We start from the raw sequence: 23,701 nt of genomic DNA, 5'->3' as shown, positions 1-23,701 counted from the left end.
TTCCTTCCGTCCCAACCCTCCGCCCTTTCTGGCCTTCTTCATTTCTTGCGTTCCTGTTAGAGACCTTGTTCATGTGCATCTTTCTTATTCTTAGTATATCGGACTTTTCGTTCTCACCAACTCGCGTATATTTAACTATTTTTCTGTGAACAAAGCTGCTTGGAGGTTAAAACATACTCTCACTCTAAGAAACAAGAAGGGACTAATTTTAATCCTTTTCGGGACTACGTGCAAACTCTGCGCAAATGACATAACTGAAGTTTTTATAATTGAAAATTGAGAGTATATATTAAAATAATTGAAAGACATTACACAATTGAAGTAATATTAAATGATTGAAATACTATAACTGAAATAATTGAAAAATAATTGAAACAGAAGAAATGTGACGCTCATTCAGGCGCGGACATGCAGTTGCGGATTTACTTCCAGCACTATTTGAAACACTCGTTCGGAAGCTTCAGCCGATTGTGCCGTTAGAAACAAAAACAGTTTGGAATTTCACCACATTAATTAACTTCGGATGCTCAAATATGTTCGGATATTTCGAGTTAATTTCCCAGGGTTACCGGAGTGATGCGCCTTACGGTGGCTAGACACCGGAAGAGCAATCCGGGAGACGCAGTTTCAAGCGCGAGGTGTTGTGAATTTTTTTTTTTTTTTTTCAGCAGATGGTTTTCTATCTGTGTGTCTAGAAGTTATGTAATATGTTCTAGAAGGAACGCTGACCGTAGCGAAAATCTCACTGTTGCCAGCACGCATTCCTCTATATATACTTCCACCAGCAAGTGTAGCTCCAGTTGTGTCTTAGCTGTGTTGATCAGTCTCTCAGCCACATGCATGCGCACGGTTAACTTCACGCACGCGGAACGAATACCCTATTTTCCCGTAAGCACGAAAACGGGAGTAATCTTACTCTTTCTAAACGATGAATGGTGTTTACTCAAGCACTGCCGCGTCCATTAGCAGCACTTGCACACACAAACACACAAAATATCCAGGGAACGCTGGCAACGTGCTTATTCCACCTGAATAATGCATTAGATCTGACACTCACACACAGTAAGGATGAATTTTGGACTTCCTGCATCTGATTAACCTGGTGAATAACGGCGACTCTGTGTTAGGGGTACAAAAAATAAACATTGACGTCTGTCCTTATAACCTAATTCTACCAGCAGTTTGTACCAGCCGATTTATACGCCGTGTGTGTGTTTTTTTTTTGTTTTTACTACAGTTGTTTCGCGTATGTATAACATAAGGTGCCGAATACTGGGCAGCATTAGCGGCTGTGCTACTTCCACGGTGTTTTTATAAACATACTCCAAGGATACACGTGAGCTTGAGAAAAGAAACACACTTTTTTTTCTTTTTCTTGTAGAAGAAGACCAATCTGCCTCTAATCACAGAAATAAACATCACCTTGGTGCCGTCACATTAACGAAGTTTAAGATCAGATATAGTGAAATTCGTGGTGAAACTCCACACAGCACGACCCTCAAGCCCAAAAGAAAACAAGCGCAGTAGGCTATAAAGTTTCGCACGTGCTAGATATTATGCAATACTTAATAGTGGAAGCAGAAAAGCACACGCTACACAGTCTGACACAAGCCTGTCTGCGAAAGGTTAGCAGGCGACACAATGTAGCAACTCACGTATGACTGCCGGTAGAATGACGTTAAACAACGCTGCGAGGACAAAGATGGTCGTAGTCCTCCGTTCGAAGTGCTGCAGCATACCATCGAAGGAGTCGTTTTCGTCTCTCGACGATCCAGTTGGCCTGCGTCGACGCTAGGTGCGCCGGTGCCGCGCTCGCATCTTGTCTGATCCAAGGTACAGCAGCCACAAACGGGTACGATTACTCCAAGTGCACGAATCGGTGTTGGTACGTCAGGAGAATCCGCACGGAATTACATAAAACCGTCCTACCCAATACCGAACGCGCTTACTTCGTCTGCTCCGTTCGACGTCTGCGGTTAAAACGGGACTCGACGGGGGGCGCTGTAATTCCCACAACTGCCGCTAGGGGGCGTCGCGGCCGGTTGCTCTCTTTTCCCTTTAGTTTCGGTTTTGGTATTTTGGTATCCAGAGGCAGCAAACGGCAAAAATCGATTTGGACATTGTTTAGTGGCACTTTCAATCGTTCATATGTGGCGCTCAGTGCGATGGCCTCCTTCCTCTCCCAGGACTTCGAGTCGTTACCGAAGGGGCCTATGCTTGTTTAGGAGTATGCGACCTTGAGAATATTTTCTCTTGTGGAGAGAGAGAGAGGTCTTTCTTCGTCTGTTTCTGTCCGTTCCACATTCTGGAGGAAGCGAAGAAGGGCGCGCTGGCCCTGAGACAAATTTTGTCGTCTGCTATCTACGCACCACCGCGACTTGCCGGGTAATTTAGAGCTGGTTGATTGTGCGTAAGTTGCATCGCGTGTTACCATATTTCCCAGCAGACGAAGTTCCAGTTGATTGCCTTGGAAGAGAAAGTTCACGATCGTATAATACACGGCATATGGAATGGAGAGCAAGTTAATATGTATGACAGAAAGGAGAGACTGAAGAGACGGGGAAAAGAAAATGTGAGAGTGGTTGTTGGCATTAGGAGTTCGTGTTATGACAAGCAGATTGCATTAGCAGTCAGGGCCGTTTCAGTACTGCCTGTCGTTCGCTCTGTTGTTGTTAGAGGGCGTTGATAGTGTTGTGCGCGGGAGCTCCTCTCTCTTACTGTTGATATAAGGTTGTTTGTGATGCTTTCATGAATGGCGATGAGTGTCCTAGGCGTCTCTAATGCAGTTCGGTGGATATCTCCATACAGTACAGAGTCGAAGACTTCCCTCGAGTTATGCGACTCATATTATTATTCGCAATATACTCGTAGACGTATTCTAAGCTGAGAACAAATAAATATATTTGTTTACCAAATGACAAATACTTCTCGTCGCGTTCGCACTTGGCTGGTACAGTGTTTTGACATGAGATTTATGGAAATCTTACACCTATTTATTTATTTTCAACGTATCTACACGACCTAGCAAAATAGACACGTAACGGCAGTCATAGGCAGCATGCTTATTCTGAACGTTCCTTTAATCCTTAATTAATGAACTCATTAGTTCATTTTGTTTGTTGTGTCTGTTAGTGTTCAAAAGGGACTGGTCGAAAGGACCAAAACGATCGGAACTCTACACTAATTGTCAGTGATGCCACTTTCCTGGAATACACCGGTGCCCAAGGAGGAGCACGCTTTACAGCAGTATTCCGCAACATCCGGAATCCACATTATGCAACGGGATTTATATATCAGATTTGTATCCAAAATTTGCTGCATCTTATGAACACTAAACGCTGACACTGAAGCTTTCTAAGTTTAACATGTACAAGCTTTCGCGTGGTGGTTTCGGTCCACCACTCGAAAGCTTGTACATGTTAAACTTGTTAAGCTTCACTGTAATTGTGTGAGTGTTCTACAGCCACCTTGGACTTAGCACTCCTTATGTACCTGCTCCTGCATTTTATAAACGCAAAATGCAGTCAGAACTGTAAAATATAAGCATGGCAAACATATGTAAGGTGAACCCCAAGAAAATTTTATTGTGTGCCAAAGCAGCTTTCTTACTCAGGATGGTTTATACTGAAGAACAGGGTATAGCGACGAATTACGTTCATTATGAACATCTCCACGAGGGACAAGAACAGCTTGCAGCGTAAACAAAGATGGATGGGAAGGAGATCTGAAGGCACACCTTTCAGACTGCCATTCGGGTCGCTGGAAGTTTCAGCGTAAGAGCGGACCAACTGCTTGCTTACGTTCCTGGCGAAAAGTATACAAGTTTATGATTCCAGGTGCTTGATTCCAGGATTCCAGTTTTATTCCAAAAGGATACAAGGGTATGATTCCAGGTGATCAACATCACGCATGAGGATCGGCCTGGGCTTTTTGATCAACACTGGGTCACGAGATACCATGGAAAAACAATGCGAGCTAACGTAATACTATGTCCCCTATTCGGATATTACTTTCAGTGTCCTTACAAAGCCCGGCTATGCTATCCCTAATAATTATGCCTACAGAATTAATATTTTTTAAATATAAAGATGTTGTTGATAGTATATAATTAATTTTAAATAGCTGTTAATAAATAAAAATGTAGTTGAGTTAATTGAAAAACATTCCTTTTCTTTATCCTTCCACCAGGAGGTTTGGCTTCCAGAGTAGTTTACGTACATTTTCTTTTTGCATTTCTCTATTATATTTTTTCCTCTTATGATTCACGTGCTCACATCGTATGCTGTATATAGACGTCATCTCATTATTTTTGCACCTGATGAGATGTAGACCACTGTAGGGAAGCTCGTACGATAATAAACGATAATTTCCATGTTGTCACCCCCATACTCAGTTTCGACATTTCCCATAGTTGAGTTACTAAATGTCTTGTCGTCTACCCAACGTTACCCCCCCCCCCCCCACCCCCGCGAATGTCATGAAGTTACCTAGTTGATTTTCTGGACATGAAACTCGGTGTCCTTACCTCGTTCGGTTATGCTGCTACTACACGAGACTATTATTATGTAGGGATAATATAATATCAGTTCAGCTAATAAAAGTCATGGGTTATCCGGTGTAACACACAGTCCACAACGCAGTTCTTACGTGTTTTATTACATTTCCAAATAGAGAGGCCGGCTGACTTCTATGGTCTCATTAAAATATATGAACCCATAATAATTGGCGGCCGCCGATTGCTGGTGAATGTGGCAAGGAGTCCTCATTGTGTCTTGCAGCGGGAGCCCCATATGAGATACTTAGCGGTAATTAAGGGGGTGTCGATTGCGACCTTCTCTTCCAGCCGCGCACTTCATTTATTTCTCTTTATAATGGCCCCCACGATGAACCTCCCGCCGGAGCGCCGTTTATTGTCACACTGCTGTCTCCGTTTGTAGTGACATCACGTCTTCCTTTCGACTATAGCTGTGCTTTGACTCGTGCGGAAAGGGTATTCGGGGTCATCCAGTAGTCTGAAAGAAAGATATAGAAGTCACTGTATACTGCGTGGTGGTCTTTTATGTCATTCTTTATGCTATGCAATAGCGTGTGATTAAAAATATACAGTGAGCACCGACGACAAAACATGTTCCAATAACGATGAAGAGGAACCAGTTAAGAGCAAAAGCTTCTGCAAGCTTGATTACAATTTCAGTTACGAATAAGTGACAAGCGTACCTAAAGGTTAAAGGGGCACCAAAGTGCAAGAATGCAATGGTCCTTATGGTCAGCAGCTCACTGAGAACCCTATCCGTTTCGAGCCTCGACAGCATTTCCTGTGGGTGCCACTAGGGGGCATGCCTTAGCAAATACAGCGCACGAAGCAAGCTGCATTTTGTTCCGCGAAGTCACACATAATGGGAAAACGTCCTTGTCGACAATCCTTACACGCATGCCACAGCTTACAACGCATTTTCGCGCGAGATTGAGGCTCGTTTCGCGGCAACAAGCGAGACAACGAAGCAGACGACAGCTGTGAAAGACGTTCGTTATTGCTCTTCTGCTTCCCGCTTAGTGTGTGTGTGTCGTCTGCTTCGGGCTCTCAAGTCGCGCGATAGTTTAGGTTTACAGCGAGGTATATCGGACATTGTAGTGCAGTTTAACGTTCGAAGAGCCATTGATATTATAAACGTCATTTGCTTGCAGCGTGAAGAACATGAGCAACGCACGCTATGCAAGAGCATTTTCTTTTATGCCTGCCCCTGTCCTGGCTTGCTTTGTAACTTACGATTTGTCGTCGTCGAACCGGAAGATTCTCATTTGCCTATTAAGACCCCCGATGGTTTTCATATCTGTGTCGGAAAGCAGGAAGTCATACACCTGGAACGAGTGAGTTACATATTAGGGAACCAAGGTAGCCATGCGGGGTAGTTGGTACGTTATCCATTCGTGGTAAACTTTAGCCAATTGGACGACGACAAGTATGTTTGTTGGAGGACAAGTTTGTTTGAGACAAGTCACAGGAGTTCGTGCCTCTCCTCGTCCTCGTCCTCGTCCAATTGGCTGAACTTTACCACGAATGAATATATTGGGGATTTTTATAATAGGGTACTCAAGCGCTTCGGTGTGCCAAAGAAATAAGACGCCAAACAAGGCCTGTGATTGGGGCAGTTGGTAGGTACACATGCAGGCAACCGCAGCAACCAAGAAACGGAACATACAAAGCACCACACAAGACAATCTGCGAACCCACAACTTCGTTGTTGTGAATAGTGTAGCGCTGCGTAGTATAGAGTAAGATGTCGTCATAACGCATTGCGCAAAGCACCGTTTGGGCTCTGGGAATGCGCGGTGTCGACCACCTTGTTCAGTTTGGTACCCAGAACGTTCGAATATCCTATTCTAAAACACTCTAACGATGATAATATATATTTTTGCGGATATTTCACAACGTACCAGAGAGTTTTCTCGCATGTGTTCGAAGCTCGTGGTCCTGGGAAGCACCATGATACCACGTTGCAGAAGCCAGCGAATAACGATCTGCAACGATGATCGCCGACACGAGCAATGACACGACGGTTCAGAACTTAAGACTGTTATAAAAATACCGCATGTTATTAAATGTATATGTCTGTATATGTATATGTAAATGTATATGTTCCTGCAACGAAAGCTAACAGTGGGCTAACAGAGAATCCCAAATTTAAATTCAGCCCCCGCCGGGTATGCTACACAGCTATTTGTGCATTGCGAAAAAGGAGCACTTTTTTCCGGACGACAACAACAAAACAGGCGGCAATTTCGTCGTCTGCTTTGAGACTAATTGAGAGTCTGCGGTGCACTGGATCGTTTCTTGTTTCAGATAAAAGGGCGTGATTGTGCTCGACCGGGAATATTATGGTATCACACGCAATAGGTCTTCCACAGCAGTTTTTGTCAAAGCAGAAGACAAGACTACTTGTTCCTTTTGAGCAGTTTTCTGCTAGAAGCCATCCTCAGAACCCGTACCTGTGCAGGAGCCCTTCTGTACTGCTCGGCTATCGTCTTCAAGACAGGGTTCTCTAAGAGTGGCGGTGGTGTCGAACCTCTCCTACGTGAAAACACAGTTAAGCATATCAAGTTAGCCATGCGATTAGCTGAGGGATAGATACAGGCTGTCAGTACTAACTATTAAGATAATTTTATAGAAGAAGGGAATGTGTTTTGTTTTGATTACAGTAAATGGCAACATACTCTAGGTCAAGATGGCCGCCTTATGGCCTAACCAGCAGGCCCCTGGAGCGTTGTACCAATTAATTTTAACTAATATACTTTTTAATTATGATTAGTTCGTCACAACGACAATGCCTGTTTTCCTTCGGTGCGCCGATGCCGTTACCATTTTCGGAAAAAGGATAAGGAAATCGAAAGTAGTTAAGGCTGATTTGGTGGTCATTTTTGTCGCTTAGCTAGAAATGCACTTTCTCCCTTGCCCTTAAATACGAGGGTGAAAAAAGCAGCAGCTCCTGTTCTCTCTCGCATTAATCTTCTTCTAATTCAATCTAATATAATCTTCTAATCGAACTTTTAATTATAATAAAAAAATCATGAATCAAAATTAATGAGTACCTGTATCGCCATTTATTGTTATTACAACAAAAGCATTTCCCTGTTTTGTAATACTGTGTCTGCGATTAACGGTGAGACATTGTATATCGCCATTTTGCAGCTCTGGCTAGGCGACAATGTTTTCAAAAACCCGAACTTATTGGTTGCATCTTTGCTGGCCTTCAAGTTATACATACAGTACGTACAACATTTTCCAAACATGTCATACCTCCCCCTCGGAACGTTTTGAGTTCTGCCTGGACTACCAAGCGGTGCGTACGCAACGGGTGCGATTTGATGCTCACGGCAGAAATGGACCAGTTCTTTCTGCTTGAGATAGGGGTGGCACTCCACCTGGAAATGTAAAGTTTGAGAAGATCATTCCGGAATAAATCTCAAAATATTTTTTGTTAATCCGGGGGTGCACCTTACAGTCCTCACACAATTATTTTTTTTATCAGCTGTGGTGCACATTGTGAAAATTTAGTGTGAGAAGGCTCCCCTGAATACAAAAAAGAAGAAGTTCGCCGAGTAACCACGTATTCACACGAGCGATATCCTCACGGAATATTCTAGCGGAAGAAAAAGTGAAAATACTGTCTCACAGAGACGAAGTTCGCTCGAACACGAATATCGGGAGTGGCGTACTGCGACACTTAGCAGACGACACCGTCAATGTCTTTTCCTGTCGTCTGCTACGGAATATCTTGTGGTTGCGTCGCAGAATATTCCCCATTGTTATCAATGTAGTCCAAGAATCGACGTTGAGCGCTCGCGCTCACGTGACAGCAGAAAGCTATGACGTTTTTCGCATCTTCCGCTTCTGGGGGAATGTCGCTGGTGTGAATACGCGGCAAGTGACCCCTAGCTATATTTTTTGGAAGCTTTTAAGTTGTTTCTCTTTACGCGCAATGCAATTGTATGATACCTCTATGCAGCCTACCTGTAAAACGGTGGGCTTGATAGTTGCCATGGCGAGAATGCGTTTCGTCTGTTCTGCGCTGAAGTTACAAAGCCCAACAGAACGCGTCATGCCACAGTTGGCGGCATCTTCCATACCCTGGACAGCGTGGGGGAAATATTAGGCTTAACGGCCCGTCTGCGTATAGTAGGCGCGCTCACCCTCCAAACTTCCAGTATGTCTGTAGGCGGCCGACCCGTGTACTGCACCGGCGTCGCGGCTCTACTGGCGGCGCCCTCCGTTCTTCTTGCTTTTGGATTCAGGTGCGGCTGCATAGCGGAATTTTATCGTCACTAATATAAAAGCATCGGCAAGGCTCGTCGGGCTCGTAAACCCAAAGCAATACACAAATGACGCATCTCTGTCTGTCGCCTTCACGGTAGCTTTGCCTCATGCAGTCTTAGTGTGCAGTGAAGTACGCTTTACAGGCGCATATGTCGCCTGTCGTCTGCTTTGTGGTTCATTCGATCTATTCAACGCCACGTAGAGTAAATAAGGCATGAGCCAACAACACCTAGATAAACCAAGCCTGATCGCTTAAACGACGTGACGCAGTCACTAAGAACCCGCCAGCCACGACAGTGCTTTCGGGGGCCGTAGTTACGAAGACGAGCCGACATCAGCCGCATGGACGGCCACTGGTAGCCACAGAAAGTCTGCTTGACATAGTCTGCGACGATTGGCTGAAGCAGACGACATCCTGAGTTCATATGACGACGTGGCGAAGGAGTGAGAGGATATATTAAATAGGCCTCCTGCAATAAGGTGTTGTTGTCTCATCGCCAGCCGACGTAAATATCACGTCCCAAGTTCATAAGCGAACCATAGCTATGCTTTCAGTGGCCGTAGCTATGGATACGAGCCGCCATTAGTATCCACAGGAATCCAGTGGTTGCGTTCTTTTCATCACAAAAGGGTCCGCCCGGTTTCACCCTTTGTACGTAGGGTACAACGGAAGTGACAAAACGGTGGCTTACCGGTGCAGCCATCCCTCAGCCTCAAAAGAATGTGATAGTGCAGATGGTGCATGCAGTCCGTCTGTCGATGGATCCGGTTGAATTTCAGTTTATGCGTTTCTTGTTCACTGGTCGCGGTCCCTATCACAGCACGTGTCAAAGCTATCGGTCTTTAATTTCGATTCAGAAGATGCAACGTTGTCCATCGTTGAAGAGCTGCAGTTACAACACGTCGTGAACGGATGCGGCACTGAAAGCACGGTTCCAGACTGCTTGATCCCAATACGAGTGCATGTTTCGTTTGGCATCTTGCCTCACGAAACAGTTTTCAGCAATGTTTGACCATGTACTCTTGAGAGAAAGCAAATAATACGACACTAAAACTGCCGCCAAAATTTTGTGCAATCAGGAACTGGACCAACTACGAATCATGCGATGAAGAGCGACGTCGCTGAAGAGGCTTTCATTGTTTTGCGACACGCTACACACATGTTGTAACACGCCTTTGGCCACCTTCGGCATTCTCGACAACGGCTTTCCAGTTTTTGCTAAAACCCCAAACGTGCGTGCGTCTTCGACCGCCATGTTACAGGGCTTGTCGTCTGCTCGACTTGCTCGCTGCACCATTGCACCTATTCAATCGACAATGCAGCGGTTCCTCGGTTTGGTGCAGAAATGGAGCAAGTTGCACGTTGTAACGAATGCGAAACTGCAGGGGTGCCCGTTGCACTCTATGAAGAGAATGCAAAGGTGCTGTCCTCTTGCACTGGGTGCAAGGAGTGCAAGCAAAACGAACGCAGCTAGTATTTGTCTGAAGGTGACGTGACGACATCCCGACTTTGTGCGATTCGCGTTGCGAAGGAATGAGAGGAGGCACTAAGAGAACCTTACTTATTCTAGGTGGCGTTGCGATGTACACGTGTGAGCAGAAAAACGGTAAGTACCTTAGCAGAAGACAGACGGCTAACACGTACAGAGATATGAATCCACTTACGACGTCTCTGACCGGAAAATGAACGAGATAAAGGTCTACGTAGTTGACTTGGAGGTTTCTTAGAGACGCTCTGAGGTATTTCTTCACCAGATCCCGTTGGTTTCCTTCCCTGGGAAGCTGTTTGTCGGACAACCGAAATGAGACACTGTATCGAAACTGGGCCTCGTTTGCGGAAGTGTATGCGTTGCTATGCCCAGGTTACGTGAGGTGATTTCACCTTGGTGGCTATAAAGAGGTCATCCCTGCGAACCCTTCCGCTCATGATGAGCCTACGCATGGCGTTGCCGATGGCGACCTCGTGCGGCGGCGAGAAGGAAGTGTCGATGTAGCGATAGCCGAGGTTGATGGCGGTTTCGATCGTCCTCTCCATCGTCGCGATGTCTCCCTGTGACGTCATTATAGGATGGGGTTACAATCTTATCTCCCGAGTGATAACTTGCTGCCGCGCCATAATTACAAATGTTGTCGTGTGGCTTCTTTTCTGCTTTTGTTTTTTGGGAGCTTTTTTTTATATAAAAAGAAATAGGCAGACAAATAGTTTGACTTGTCGGAAACACATCGGCATTTAACGAATATTGCAAAAGTTAGGTAATTAGTTTTATCTATTTAGGCACGATGAAAAAATACTGTCGAAAAAACGATGTACGACTGCTAATAAAGTTGAGTAGGTTTCACTCGCTCTTCACAGTGCACTTCTCTCTCTCTTTTTTTTTTTTTTTATTCTCAGTGCAGGCTAGTCACCTGAGCTACATCCCCACAGAATATTCTTGTGGAAAATACAGATCACGGAGCAGAATTTATGCCGCGCGTTATGGCGAGCATTAGCACGGTGCCGCGGAACATCGGAAGTGGCGTACTGCGTACTTAGCAGACGACACTTAGCAGACGACACCGTCAGCATCTTTTCCTGTCGTCTACTACGGAATATCTTGTGGCTGTCCCGCTGGATGTTCCCCACGGCTAGCGGTGCACGAAAAGACATGACGTTAAACGCTTGCGCACACGCGGCACAACAAAGCAATGACGTTTCTCGCATCTTCCGATGGAGTGTTCTAGAAAATGTGAATACATGGACGGTTACATTACCAGGCAGGCGGACAACCCGACCATGGGAACCCAGATGCCGTTGTTGATGAGCATGCGATTCCTTTTTCGATGTTCTACGAAGTGGGGGTCAGTGGGGTCGGTCACCACGGCGGACATTGGTTCCAGCTCGAAACGCATGATGATAATCTTCCCGATAATGAATATTGATAATGAATAATGAAACCCCGCTGCCTGTGCACCAACACTTCGCCACCGCCGCCGACGGCGACTTGGCCTCCTTCAACACACGCGCTAAATTTCTTCTTCTTCTACCAATGAGATAATGGCCGTGAACCACTAAGGGAGATTGGCCAGGACAAAGGGGGCGAGAGATGTTTGTCTATGTATGTACGTGAGGCCGACAACGGCAAGCCCTTTCAACACCACCACCACCACCACCACCTTGTCTATGTATGTGCAGTAATGATAGGGACCAAGGCCAGATCAGATCCAAGTAACTTATGACATATATGACGTGTGATGACTAATACAGGAACTGGATATGCACATATGTAGGAATATACGTATGGCGACTTTACACGGCCAAAAGGATGACTGTATGAATGTGTGTGTACGTGAAAGTGTATGAGAGTAGGAAGAAAGTGCCTAGAAGCGGTTGGAGAGCACGATGTAGGAAGCAAGACCCGCTACCACAGCCCTATGACAGAGCGCAGTGTGTGATGCTCCGAGAGACAGCACTGACGCCAATGAGAGTGGGGCTCCCAACAAGCGCAAGGGTGTCCAGATATACCTGCGGCGTAATTGGCCGAACTGAGAGCAGGTTAGCAAAAAGTGTTCAGTTGTTTCATCCTGGCCACAGTGGGAACAAGCAGGGGACAAAGACCAAATTTCTTCTTCCGTGTACTTTGTTGCCGTCGTGCACCGCTTCTTCGGCCATTTTTCTACGAATGCAGTCATACAGTCACAGATATATGGACGGCTAAGGTTTCCCGGTAAAATCGTTCACAAATCGAGTAATTTGTAAATGAAATCGAGGCTTGGAATGTGGGAAGGGGTATTGTCTTGTCCCAGAGGGGCACCTTTCATAAAGCGAGGGAGCTCCTAAATCGACTGTTGTCTGTGTTCCTAGGAATTCTAGGAATGTTCCGGAAATATTCCAAAATTTGAGTATCGTTTATATCTTAATCCAGGCAGGGTAATCCAGTTATCCTAGAATACATGGGACATGTAACGTATACCGTATTCTGAGAAACCTGCGTACCTCGTAAAACCAAAACTACCCAAAATGTCCAGTGACGTGGGTTTTCTTTTTAACCAGTTTCATTTTTGTTTGTGTGTTTGTTTTTCAAACTCTTCTTACAGCCGTGCATTGTTTGTAACCCATAATTTGTTCTAACTAGGCGGGACGGCATAGCTTCGAATTATCTTGTAATGTATCCCGTTAATAGCCTCTCTAGTTTAGTAGAGTCAGTTGTGGTGTGGTCGTAAACCAGCTTACTATAATGCATTTCAATACCTCTGAAAAATCGAATTTACAGGAAACAGGAGGCGCAGCATAAACCAAAACGCTTTCTCCTGAAGCAGGTAAAGGGGATTCAAGTTTGATTCGAACGTTAATCCATCTACCTCTACAACACCCACTAACTGGAATTACACTGATGCGTAATACTGACATAATATATTGAGAGGTAATAATTTCCTAATTTCGAGTGCTGCGCAGTGTCAACGCACTTACTTCGTACAAAGGCAGCACGCACACATCGTGAGCTTCTTCTGGTGTCTTTTGGTCTTTATCTTAGAAGCGATAAAGAGATAAAAACACTGAAGCTGCTGTTTATTAGCGTATAAGCTTTCGTCCTGTGGACTGCATTTCATCAGGTATACCGTACCTGATGAAATGCAGTCCACTCCATGAAAGTTTGTACGATAATAAACGCAGTAGTTTCAACGTTTTTTATCTTTTTATCAGCAGTGCCTATACCAAGGTCAATACAAGGTATACCGCGGGCAGGGAAATATTCCGCAGACGACAGTCTTGTTGTCTGCATAGTTTGCAACGAAAGGTGTCGGAAGACGACTGTCGTCTGCATCCACACAGTATATGTTAATATGTTCTACGTTCCGTACAAAGCCACTAATGCGTTTGCATCATTTTCAGGACGCTTAATAATAATAATAATAATAATAACTATATTCGACTGGTTTACACATTAAGAAAAAAAAAAAGAAGAGGATGGCCTATGCCTTTTGGCATGTGGGCCATCCTTGCTAGATGGCGGACAGTCACTAATACCGGTATTTATGCACTTAGATAGCTTTGACGAAAAAAGAAAGAACAAGTAAAGAACAAAAAGAACCCTTTACAGTAATATGTGTACCAAGGAACGATACCATTAGTGAAAATACACAATCACAACAATAAAATACAAGATATAAATAGCTGACACTTCATAACTAACATTGCAAAGCAGGCGACACAAAAACCACCGTATGAAACCACTACAGCCAACTCGCGTGGTCAGTCCCCGCAACAGAAACAGTCACCCGGTAACATTTATTTGCTGTCTTTTTCCGACATCTGAGAAGCCCTCTTGATTGATAGAAGTTGACGATGGGTCTCCGATTTCTGAAGGAAGGCCACGTTTTCCCCCCGAAGAAAGGGGTAAGCCGAGTTGTATCGGTTCTCTTCAAAGTGCAGCAATAAGTGCCTGGAAATATAAACCGTGTGGAGCAGGACTGCGTACGCATACCCGTACGTACACATGTCGTTCCAGTACGTTGCGCTCTGTTTGCCGCTTACGATAACTCAGTTAAAGGTTAGATGGAGTTATTCTTGGCCAATCACCGGTCGGTATAAAACAAGAAACCTTGTCGAGGGCTAGCTGGGAGAAGGATGACAGAACTGTCAGCGGAGCGGACACAAACTGCATCTGTCGCCACAGGGTGCGAAAATATGATAACTTAGTTAGTTATTACCTAGGTCAACATAGCGTCTGACAAAGGGTGTAAAAGGGTGGTAAAATCAATTATCATATATCCAAATTGCTACAAAAAGGCGTACGCCACCTCTCTCATCGAATCAGAAGCGATAACACTATCATTCGTGGCAATGATTGGCGGACAGCGTGCTATGCGGTGAAGTTCTGTTTTGACTCTTCAGACATATGTCGGTAAAGTTCCCTTAGAAGTCGGCCCAGGACACACATTCCCCCAGGGCGTCAGTCGTGTCGTTGCGCACCTCTGTGAGGCCGACAACGGCGAGCCCTTTCACCAGCACCACCACCACCACCACCATCTGTTTTGAGAGTGAGGTAGCAGGTAGAACTTTGCAACCTTTTATGCACAACATGTGCGGCAACTATTACCCCCTAAATGGTGTAACTACTCCACCCTTTCATTTTTTTTTTCTAGGAGTGCACGCTATACCAGATATAACGATCTATGACGACGAAGCCTGAGCTTGGGCACAACAACAACGACAACATATTATTTTGTTTTACTGGTTATTTTACCAGATATAACGATATCGGCATATTATTCGGCACCTTGCATTATTAAAACGCTCACCTGTACCCAACACTCCCGAGCGTATTGTACAGTGACAAAAAGAGGTCGTTTCCAACCAGGCTCTACCGTCATCTCGAAGCTGACACGAATGCCTCCCGCGCGCTTCCGGGAAAGATATTAATTGATTGCCGGCCTGATTGTGGAATGGGGCCGACAATCGGCGCTGCGGGGCCACACCCAGCGCTACCTCCAATCAGCGGCAGCCACTTCATTAAGTATGTAAAAGAGGTGTCGTAAACAAAACAGCGTCCGGTCTATGATGATATAAGCGATGGACGCGTCTCGTGTTCACAGCCGTGAAGTTATGGCCTCTAAACACGTCAACAGATCGTTTGAGACCAGATCGAAAAAAAAGAAGAAGAAAAAAAAAAAGAAAGAGGCTGTCGAAGCTATGGTCACGAAAATATGCTCGTGTAGACAGTTGCTTTTATTGGCGCGTCTTTAAAACAACATGGAAGGGCCCGGGAAAAAGAAATATCAGAAGAAGTATAAATTAGGATTGCAAACCCTGAGATATACATATTCGCGCAATCTTGGTGCGCGAGACAGCTTTTCAATCTCGCGGGTCAGAGAAGCCCCTCCCCTCGTCCGCGACGTCACGTCATCCGCCCAATAGTGAGGCGCGCGCCTTCTTTCTTTCCTCTTTCTTTCTTTCTTTTTGGGGTTGTATTTGGCACCGCCCGTCCCACGTCCGACGCAGAGCCGGCAACCGGTCGCCTTGCTCCTTCGCCGTGGCAGACGACTCTCGGCAGCCAATAAAAGTGCTCTCTGATCCGACCTCACAACACGCCAGGAGAAGCTGTGAGAGTCTGCACCCACTGCACGTCATGCGATGAAGCGCGCAGAGAGTATCTGGTTATACGCTATTTCAATTTGTCTCATTGTCCTGAGATGTTCAACTGAGACAGTTGCATAGCCGAACGTAACGCTATAGCTATAGGGTTTATTCTTAGGCCAGACATGTCCGTATGATGAACGCAGGGACACATGCTCGTTTTGTCCGCGTCTCCCAGCGTTCATCACTCCTGTCCAGTTATCACCACTACGCTCTTATCTTGTTTTGTCGTTAGTAGCTTTATTCTTACGACGTCATTCACAAGGGAGCGCCACATTATGCTAGGGAGTCGGATGGCAGACAGGTAGATTCCTATCAGGGTTGCCTGCTGAAAAGAGGCTTTGCATTTATATCAGACGACATGTAGGGTAAGGTGGGGCAAGATGAGACAGAGAGAGAGAGAGAGCGATACATGATGACGATGATATGGGGATGTCTTCCGCTCATTGAGCAGAATGCTACCCCATTGCTATTGCGGAAAAATGAGAGGATGGTGATGAGGATGATGCTGACGACGTTGACGGGGTCTAAGAGGGAGTCGATCAGGCCGGTAGTTTCAAGGAATTTGCAACAGAAATTGCAGAAATTGAGACAGAAATTTGCAATTGAATATGATTTTTTTTATTTTTCGTGTGTAAAAAAAACAACTAGCCATAGGCACATTCTCATGGGTCTAGAGCTTCTTAACTACAAATGCAGAACAGACGTAGTCGGTCTAAAGTAAACACAGAACAAGAAATTCAAAAATGCAGATTGTCTCATCTTGCCCCAACCCTATAATTTACCCTTTTACCCTAGCATTTACTACCCATTGCCACAAGTAGTCCCTATAAGCTTACCACAGAGTTTGGTGCATTTAGTGCCGAAAGGAGTCTAATAGAGTTGTGGCAGTGCACCTAGTGAACTTAATCAAGGCGCTCGACCCGTAATCGAGAGGTGCGAGGTTCAAATCCCGCCGCTGTCTGGCTTTTCGATGACTGCCGTATTTCAGCAATGAATCTATAGCCTTCGAAATGACTAAAATAGGTCCGTATAAAGCGACAGCTTTATACGGGAGTGCAAGAAGGTATATAGCGTGTTGCGTGACGTTGCTTCCATGTGTTTCGTGGTAGTTTTTTAGGGCGAGCCGCCGTTTTCTTGCCCTTTAGTGCCCCTTTAAAGGTCATCAGAGTACATTATACGTCCAACACTTCGCGAAATTTTCCAACAGAGATAAAGGACCAGAACTAGTCCACATATACAACGCTTTGCTCTATAGCGCTGCTTTTCTTTTTTTTTTTCTTCTCACATTGCTATGAAGCGATGGAAGACAGTGCTTGCGGACGTTGAGCTCTTGCCAGCGTTTTCAGCGCTGGTGGTGGTGATGATGAAAGCTTTTTCAGCGATATTTCTAGCGCTAGTTTTTTGTTGGCCAATCAGGATGCTCCCATTTGCTATAACGTTGCGGAAGTCGTGGGATTGTTTTCTTCCGGATCCCCCCGTATCGTGGTGGCGGCGTGGACATGGCCAGCACGAAAATGCCGGTGTGTCACGTTACCATGAGATGTCGCGTGACTTGAGAGGGAGACGCGGGGGCTGTGCAAGTGAGAACGCGAATGCAGAAAACAACGCTAGGGTTTAAGCGCTGTTTTATAGCGCTATGGAGCAGAGCACATCTTTCTTTTCGTAGAGTGCTGATACCTCTCCATCTCTCTTCTTCTTGCGATTTTCGCTTTTTTTCTCCTTCGTTTTTTTTTTCTAATGCAGGTGGTTATTATCGCATGTTCCTTTACATCTACTATAGTGAGCTACATCTACCTTTCCACGTCGTCCATCAATCAACTGGTGCGTAGAGACTCCGCCGAGGACCGAGGAGAAACATTTGTTCCTCCCCCCATGCGTGCGAAAAAGTGAATAATATGCGCGTGGATGCGAAACGTGGCATTTACTCGCGATCAGAACAAAGAAAAAAAAAAAAAAAACACTCCGTCACCTTTTCTTCCTGGAACCTCAGCCTGAGGGAAGGGCAAGTAATTATTGCGTCCCTTTTAATTGTCGCAAGCTTCGTAATAGCCTGTGAGACCACACCCCTGTCCTGCGGTTGTCCAATTAGCGATGCAAGCTTCATTAAACATTGACGAGCTAAAACGCGAAAACGAAAATTTCCGCCGCTTCAAGTACACAAGTATGCGTGTGGTGACTCACAACCGTTCCAGATGGCTTTACCACTGGAGCAGCTGTCGTACGCACTTTTACCGTACTCAAGATGGCCGAATATCGCGCTCGTTGTAATATGGCGTGGTGTCTGCAACCCTTTCGTTTCGTATTCTTCCTGCTCTCATTTGCTCACACATTTCATATGGTCTTGAAGTCTCCGGCGTTACGTATGTATGCTTTGGGAGTGACTTGTTCGGGTTAAACCCGATTCCGCGCCCCGGTTCCACCCCTCCCCCCGAACTGAACCCCCGACCAATACGGGTTAAACTTGATTTTTCCCGGGATTCCATTCACTGTGAAATCCTCAAGTGACGTTTCCACTGCAGACGAACAGAGGTCGCCATGTGTGACACATGTAAAAATGGATCATTTACGTTCGCACAAATACACGCATATGTGTCAGCACTCTCAATGCCTTCGGGGATTAACGCTGGATATCACTCGTGCGCATTGTTATGCGGATAAATGCGAGTACCGTAAATATTATTTACATTACATGTAACTATTGTCAATACATGTATTACGTTTATGCAGCTTTGGGTTAAGAAACGTTATGAAGCACACGTCCTCTTTGTGTGCTGTGTAACATTGAAAGTGACAAAGAATGCTTTGTCATGTGTAATAAATATATCCTTGTGCAGTTGCGTAGTGCTTAATAAACAAGAGGAGAAACACCCGAAGGCATAATTTTCGCCCGATTTCTCCTTAAATTACCGATGTAAAAGTAGCGCCCGAATTTTCGCCCCCCGAATCTGAGAAAGGCGTTTAACCCGAAAAAGTCACACCCTACTACTACGTTGGAAACCTCCGTCCCCTTTTCCTGGCCCAGAAATGGGCGCAGCGGGCGATTTCTGCATTTGGGAACGCGTGAGTCGCTACTTTTCGCGTTCACGCTCTTTTCTGGGTATAAGATCTTCAGTCTTTTGAAATACAAAATTTCCTTGCTCATGCACTCAATTTTGTTTTTATATTCCTCACAGTAGACTCCAGATTCCCTTTGAGAACTTAGTCACACCTTCCTCACTTAGGCACGAGCTTCTCTGACTCATTTGTCCTATCTCACGCACTAATTATGGGTTGTTCTCATTCTCTTCGCTGGGTGGTCGTACCTGGAACCAGGGTGTCGAACCGAAACGTTTTTCGTTCCGGTTTTCGTTCCGGTTACATCATAAACGATCCGGTACCGGTTCTGCTCCGGAGCAAAAAAATAACGGTTCATACCGGTTTTGAACCGGTTCCGCTTCTGCTGGGAATATGTATCCCCACAAAAAACATCAATGTTACAAAATGTAAACCCGTTTATTCCGCATACATGGTATTTAATATTAATAGACAGCTGTGAAATTGGTAGCTCCTGGTTCCTGTAGGTTACTGTCTGTTCAAATAGGCTTTCTCCTTTCTTGAAGCACATGCTACAAACGGACTTGTTTGTCGTGATGTCATACGTAAAGTACTTTCTTGCTGGGTTGGAGCGATCGCGTCCCATCCGAATGTCTGTTGCTAATGTCTAGCCAGCAAGCACCACCGCAAGAGTACGACGCAAATCGAGGAACACCTTCACTCACAAACGCGCTCGACGGCTCCGTTTTATTTTCTTTGTGTCCTGTCCACAAAAGAGTTGCCACTTCGCACGGGCTTGCCCTCGCGTATACGTAAATGTATTCAACTTAGCTGCTCTCAAACAAGGGACGCGTTGCACGACATTACATATAAAGAAGCCGTTATGCAGCCCCCTTGGGTCGCTGTTTAGTTGAGGAGAGTTTGCGGAGATCAAATTAGAACGAACAGTACGGCACATTGCTAGAGAGTCACATGTACCTCTAAGCCTGTGTGCGTGCGCGAACGATAAACCATTACAAAGGGAGCATAAGGGTCATAGTATACCGACATACATTCCACCGTAACCGTAACCCTCGTATGGTACCCATGACATGACTTCCGAGCACACGACGTCTGTTTCATTCGCCTATCCGTAGTCCAAACCGGCGAAGTTTTATTTTGAACCGAAAACCGTTAAATATATTTTTCGGTTTCCCTCCTGAGCGAAAAAAACGTATACGGTTTCGATTCCGTTCCGGTTCGCACCAAAATAGCGTTTTTTTTTCGGTTTTCAGTTCCGGTTTCCGGTTCGCTCCGACACCCTGCCTGGAACGAACTTCCGCCTGAGGTCGGTCAAAAACTTCACGTCGTTCAAGAGGTCCATGAGGTTGCACTTTTTCATGTAGTTCACTTGTTGCGTTGCACTTCTGTCTTTGCGTGATTGTTAACACGCGTTTTTTTTTGTTTTTTTACTGAATGCTTTGTTATCTGCAGCCTGCGTTCCTGTTTATTTTTTCTTTTATTTTTTCCATTGCTACTCTTCTCCCTGAGTATAATATCTACGCTTTTCATTGCATTGTGCTGCCTGGACTGTATCACATGGCTCGCCCTCACAGTCCTGTATTGTAATTGGGTATGTGAGCTTTGCAATAAATGAGAAAAAAAGAACCCCCCCCCTCCCCCATAGAAATGACTGTGCTCATCACTCTGCGTACTTGTTAAGGTGCCCGACGGAGTTTAAATATTGTATCTACATGAACCCCATCATATCGTTATCATACGCCAGCGTCATGGCCGAGTGGGTAGAAGTATCTGACCGTCGTGGTAACCAAGGTCGTGCTGCAGATTGGGAGGTGGTGGGCTCGAATCCTACCACCGGCTGTGCTGTCTGAGGTTTTCCCTGGGCAGACTTTCCTGGACGAATGTTGGTACAGTTCACCTTCAAGTTGGCCCAGGACGTCTATTAACCCCCTTGTCCCCCGCACCTTCCTGCTGTCCTCTCTCCATCTGTCTACGTCTGTACTCCTTTCATAGCCACAGTTGTTTCGCGGCGCTAACAAGGAGTCAAAGCTATACAAAACGAACACAAATTTCGTGTCATAAATCAGCCTCATTCACGGACTCAGTACGCAAAAAATAAAAATAAATAAAAGCCGGCAGTGGGCATTACGAATTTTCGGGAAAAAAATTAAAAAAACTGCAAACTGCATAGCTTTGGATTCTCCAAGAGTAGGTGCCGTTTTGTGAACACTGGCGTCTGTCTTCTAGCAACAGCGCGCGTCTTCGCTCTCCGCCGCACGTTGAAAGACAGCGAGCAGCTGTGACGAAGAGACGGAAATAGACCTTCGAGGAGCAATATTGCCAGACGCGTTGATATCGAAACAATAGAGATACGCAGAATGCAACGACATTCGGCGGGATTCTGAAGACATTACGTCATATAATCTATATCGTTGCTGTCTACGTGTAATCAGACGTGAGATAATATCGTAAGTTGCGTCATAGGGTGTGTTACGAAATATTCTGCCAAGGTATTTTTCTCCGTGTCAAGCGGAAGTGACGTCAAATTTATTTCTAATTTCGAGATCTATGACATCACAGTGCCACAACCTGCCATCTATCTGGCGACATTGCTTCTTCAATGACGCATTTTGTCTTTCCTCTCCCCACCACTAGCTGGCGACCTCTGGGGTGCAGAGCAGAGTTTGGCCATTCTGTGATCTTCTGCCGCCCGGAGATGGGGAGCCGCCGTGACGTCAGAGCCGTCATCGCTCCGCCCACTTGACCGGGATGAAAGGCGAGCCGCGGCGGCACGTGGGGACCTCAAGGCTGTGCCTGTGCTCCAAAATGGCGGAATGCGAGATTTCAAGGCGATAGCTCTGATCCAAAGTGGTGCCACTGGCCTTTGCGCCGCCCATCTTGTGACGTCAAGTGGCGCGCTTTGAGAAAGGCTCCTCCCAATGGCCAAACTCTCATAGTACCGGGGTGCTTTCATGCGACGGATGGAGAGCGTGCAGGTGCTTGCGCTGTTGATAGGAGATATAGTGACGCCATCTCCTGGTGACGTCATCAGACTCCTGGAGAGTCTGAAACTATGAAATGTTGCGTGCTCCTTCGAAACTTCGTGTAAGCGCACAATCTTGGTCAATGGTACGCGCGTTGGCTGCATGACGACATGACCCAGCAGCAGGGAGGGAACGCAAAGCCGCTGCGATTAGACGAAGCCGAGAACACCCGAAAGTTGTCTACGTGTGCGTGATCCACATCTAGCCCTCATTGCACGTGGACGACAGGCCACTTCTTCGCACATGGCTGCGAAAAGACGTCATTTTTTTTAAATTATAATCCGAATACGACCACCGCCTTACAATATTGAATATATTTAGGTAAAGTGTTTATTAATTTGCTTTTGTCTCTTACGTTTCAAGTTACCTTGCGTCAATTACTATTTTCTCGTTACTGCTTGGGGATGTGACACTTTAACACATGTTGGTCCTAACATCATGCGCGTACTGTACTACATACCAAAGTATTGATGAAAAAAATTATTATTTTTCTACTTGTCGCGTAGTTGGCGAGATATACTTACACGTTGGGGGCGCTGTGACCGTGCTCGACGGCAACGACGACAGTAACGGAAGTCACGTGCAGCACGTGCATCGTGCTTTCAACAGTGTTTTCAACTATGGACGGCTTAGTACAGGTATAGTGCAGGCCCTACTGCAGGCCCTACTGCAGGCCGTCCAGAGATGGAGCCCGGCGAAAGCGATAATCTACATTCCATCAGCTATCATCAGAGCAAGAAGTTCACGTGTCTGCACACCTGGGTGATTCGAGACTTCAGTCTCATACCGAAGGACAGTTACGTGATGAGCGGCAAATTCTCTCCAGAGGATGACAGTACGAGGTCATGGCGTATGAGGTTCTGGACCGGCAATCACGGCTACGATTGTAACTTGTACCTGATATTTTTCGGAACCGGTACAGTTAGAGCGAAAGGGGACTTCTGGGTGATCGGTAGTAACGGCTTGAAGACGAGGCATAAAGTGATGGAGGCCCAGAACGTTACGGCCGAGATGTCCTGGTACTGCAGCCTGACTAGCAGGGAAGAGCTCTTGAACCCGTCCAGAGGATTTTTGTCTCGCGACGTCCTCACCATATGTTGCCAACTGACAACCCTCGAACCTGACGGCTCGTCCGTCGTGGAGAACCCGCCCCGCGGGCCGAGCTTAATGTCTGACATCGGTCGGCTGATGGAAAATTGCGAGTTCGCCGATGTGGTTTTGACTGCGGAAGGCAAAGAGTTTCACGCTCATAAGAACATCCTGGCCATGAGGTCCCCCGTATTTCGTGCTATGTTCGGGAACAATAGCATGAAAGAGACGCAGGTAAACCGAGTAGACCTGGAAGGCATATCCGCCGAAGTGTTACAAGAGATTGTAACTTTCGTCTACACCGACACGGCGCCTAATATTGATGACCTGGCGGCTGACCTTCTTCGAGCAGGAGAAAAGTACGGCCTGAAGCGTCTCAAGGCGATGTGCGAGTATAACCTTGCGACCGGTATCGGTATCGATACTGCAGTGGAGGTTCTGCGGCTGGCGATAAGGCTGAATGCGAACGAGCTGAAAGAGTTTGCGGCCACCTACATCAATGCACACACGGCGGACGTCGCAAAAACTAATGGCTGGAAGGCGATGGTTGAAGAGGATCCTCGTCTGCTAGAATTATTTATTCCTCGCGGGTGGAAGACAGAGTGA

At 45.9% G+C, this 23,701-nt stretch overlaps 3 protein-coding genes across 4 annotated transcripts in view; 1 reads left to right on the top strand and 2 right to left on the bottom strand.

Annotated features, from left to right (window-relative positions):
* LOC135398137 (tenascin-like) overlaps positions 1-1,976 on the bottom strand; it is a 56,679-nt gene extending 54,703 nt beyond the window's left edge. For both annotated transcript variants that reach the window (XM_064629566.1, XM_064629565.1), the window contains exon 1: positions 1,656-1,976. In XM_064629566.1, the coding sequence (XP_064485636.1) occupies positions 1,656-1,737 (82 nt within the window). In that variant the 5' untranslated portion in view covers positions 1,738-1,976. The remainder of the gene's footprint in view (positions 1-1,655) is intronic.
* A 2,661-nt stretch (positions 1,977-4,637) lies between these two features.
* LOC135398136 (1,5-anhydro-D-fructose reductase-like) lies at positions 4,638-11,820 on the bottom strand. Its single transcript, XM_064629564.1, has 10 exons — positions 11,564-11,820; positions 10,695-10,862; positions 10,478-10,594; positions 8,689-8,796; positions 8,510-8,626; positions 7,796-7,920; positions 6,988-7,069; positions 6,436-6,519; positions 5,768-5,859; positions 4,638-5,012 (listed from the first exon to the last, which is right to left on the bottom strand). The coding sequence occupies exons 1-10, from the start codon at positions 11,699-11,701 to the stop codon at positions 4,943-4,945; spliced, it is 1,101 nt and encodes a 366-aa protein (XP_064485634.1). The 5' UTR covers positions 11,702-11,820; the 3' UTR covers positions 4,638-4,942.
* Positions 11,821-22,690: 10,870 nt separating this feature from the next.
* LOC135398679 (speckle-type POZ protein-like) lies at positions 22,691-23,701 on the top strand. Its single transcript, XM_064630064.1, has one exon. It carries the CDS (start codon positions 22,691-22,693, stop codon positions 23,699-23,701), a length of 1,011 nt encoding a protein of 336 aa, XP_064486134.1.

This window comes from Ornithodoros turicata, chromosome 6, assembly GCF_037126465.1.
Source record: "Ornithodoros turicata isolate Travis chromosome 6, ASM3712646v1, whole genome shotgun sequence".
Taxonomy (NCBI): Eukaryota; Metazoa; Arthropoda; class Arachnida; order Ixodida; family Argasidae; genus Ornithodoros; species Ornithodoros turicata.
Note: the sequence above shows the minus strand (reverse complement) of the source record. Positions and strands in the feature narration are given on the sequence as shown.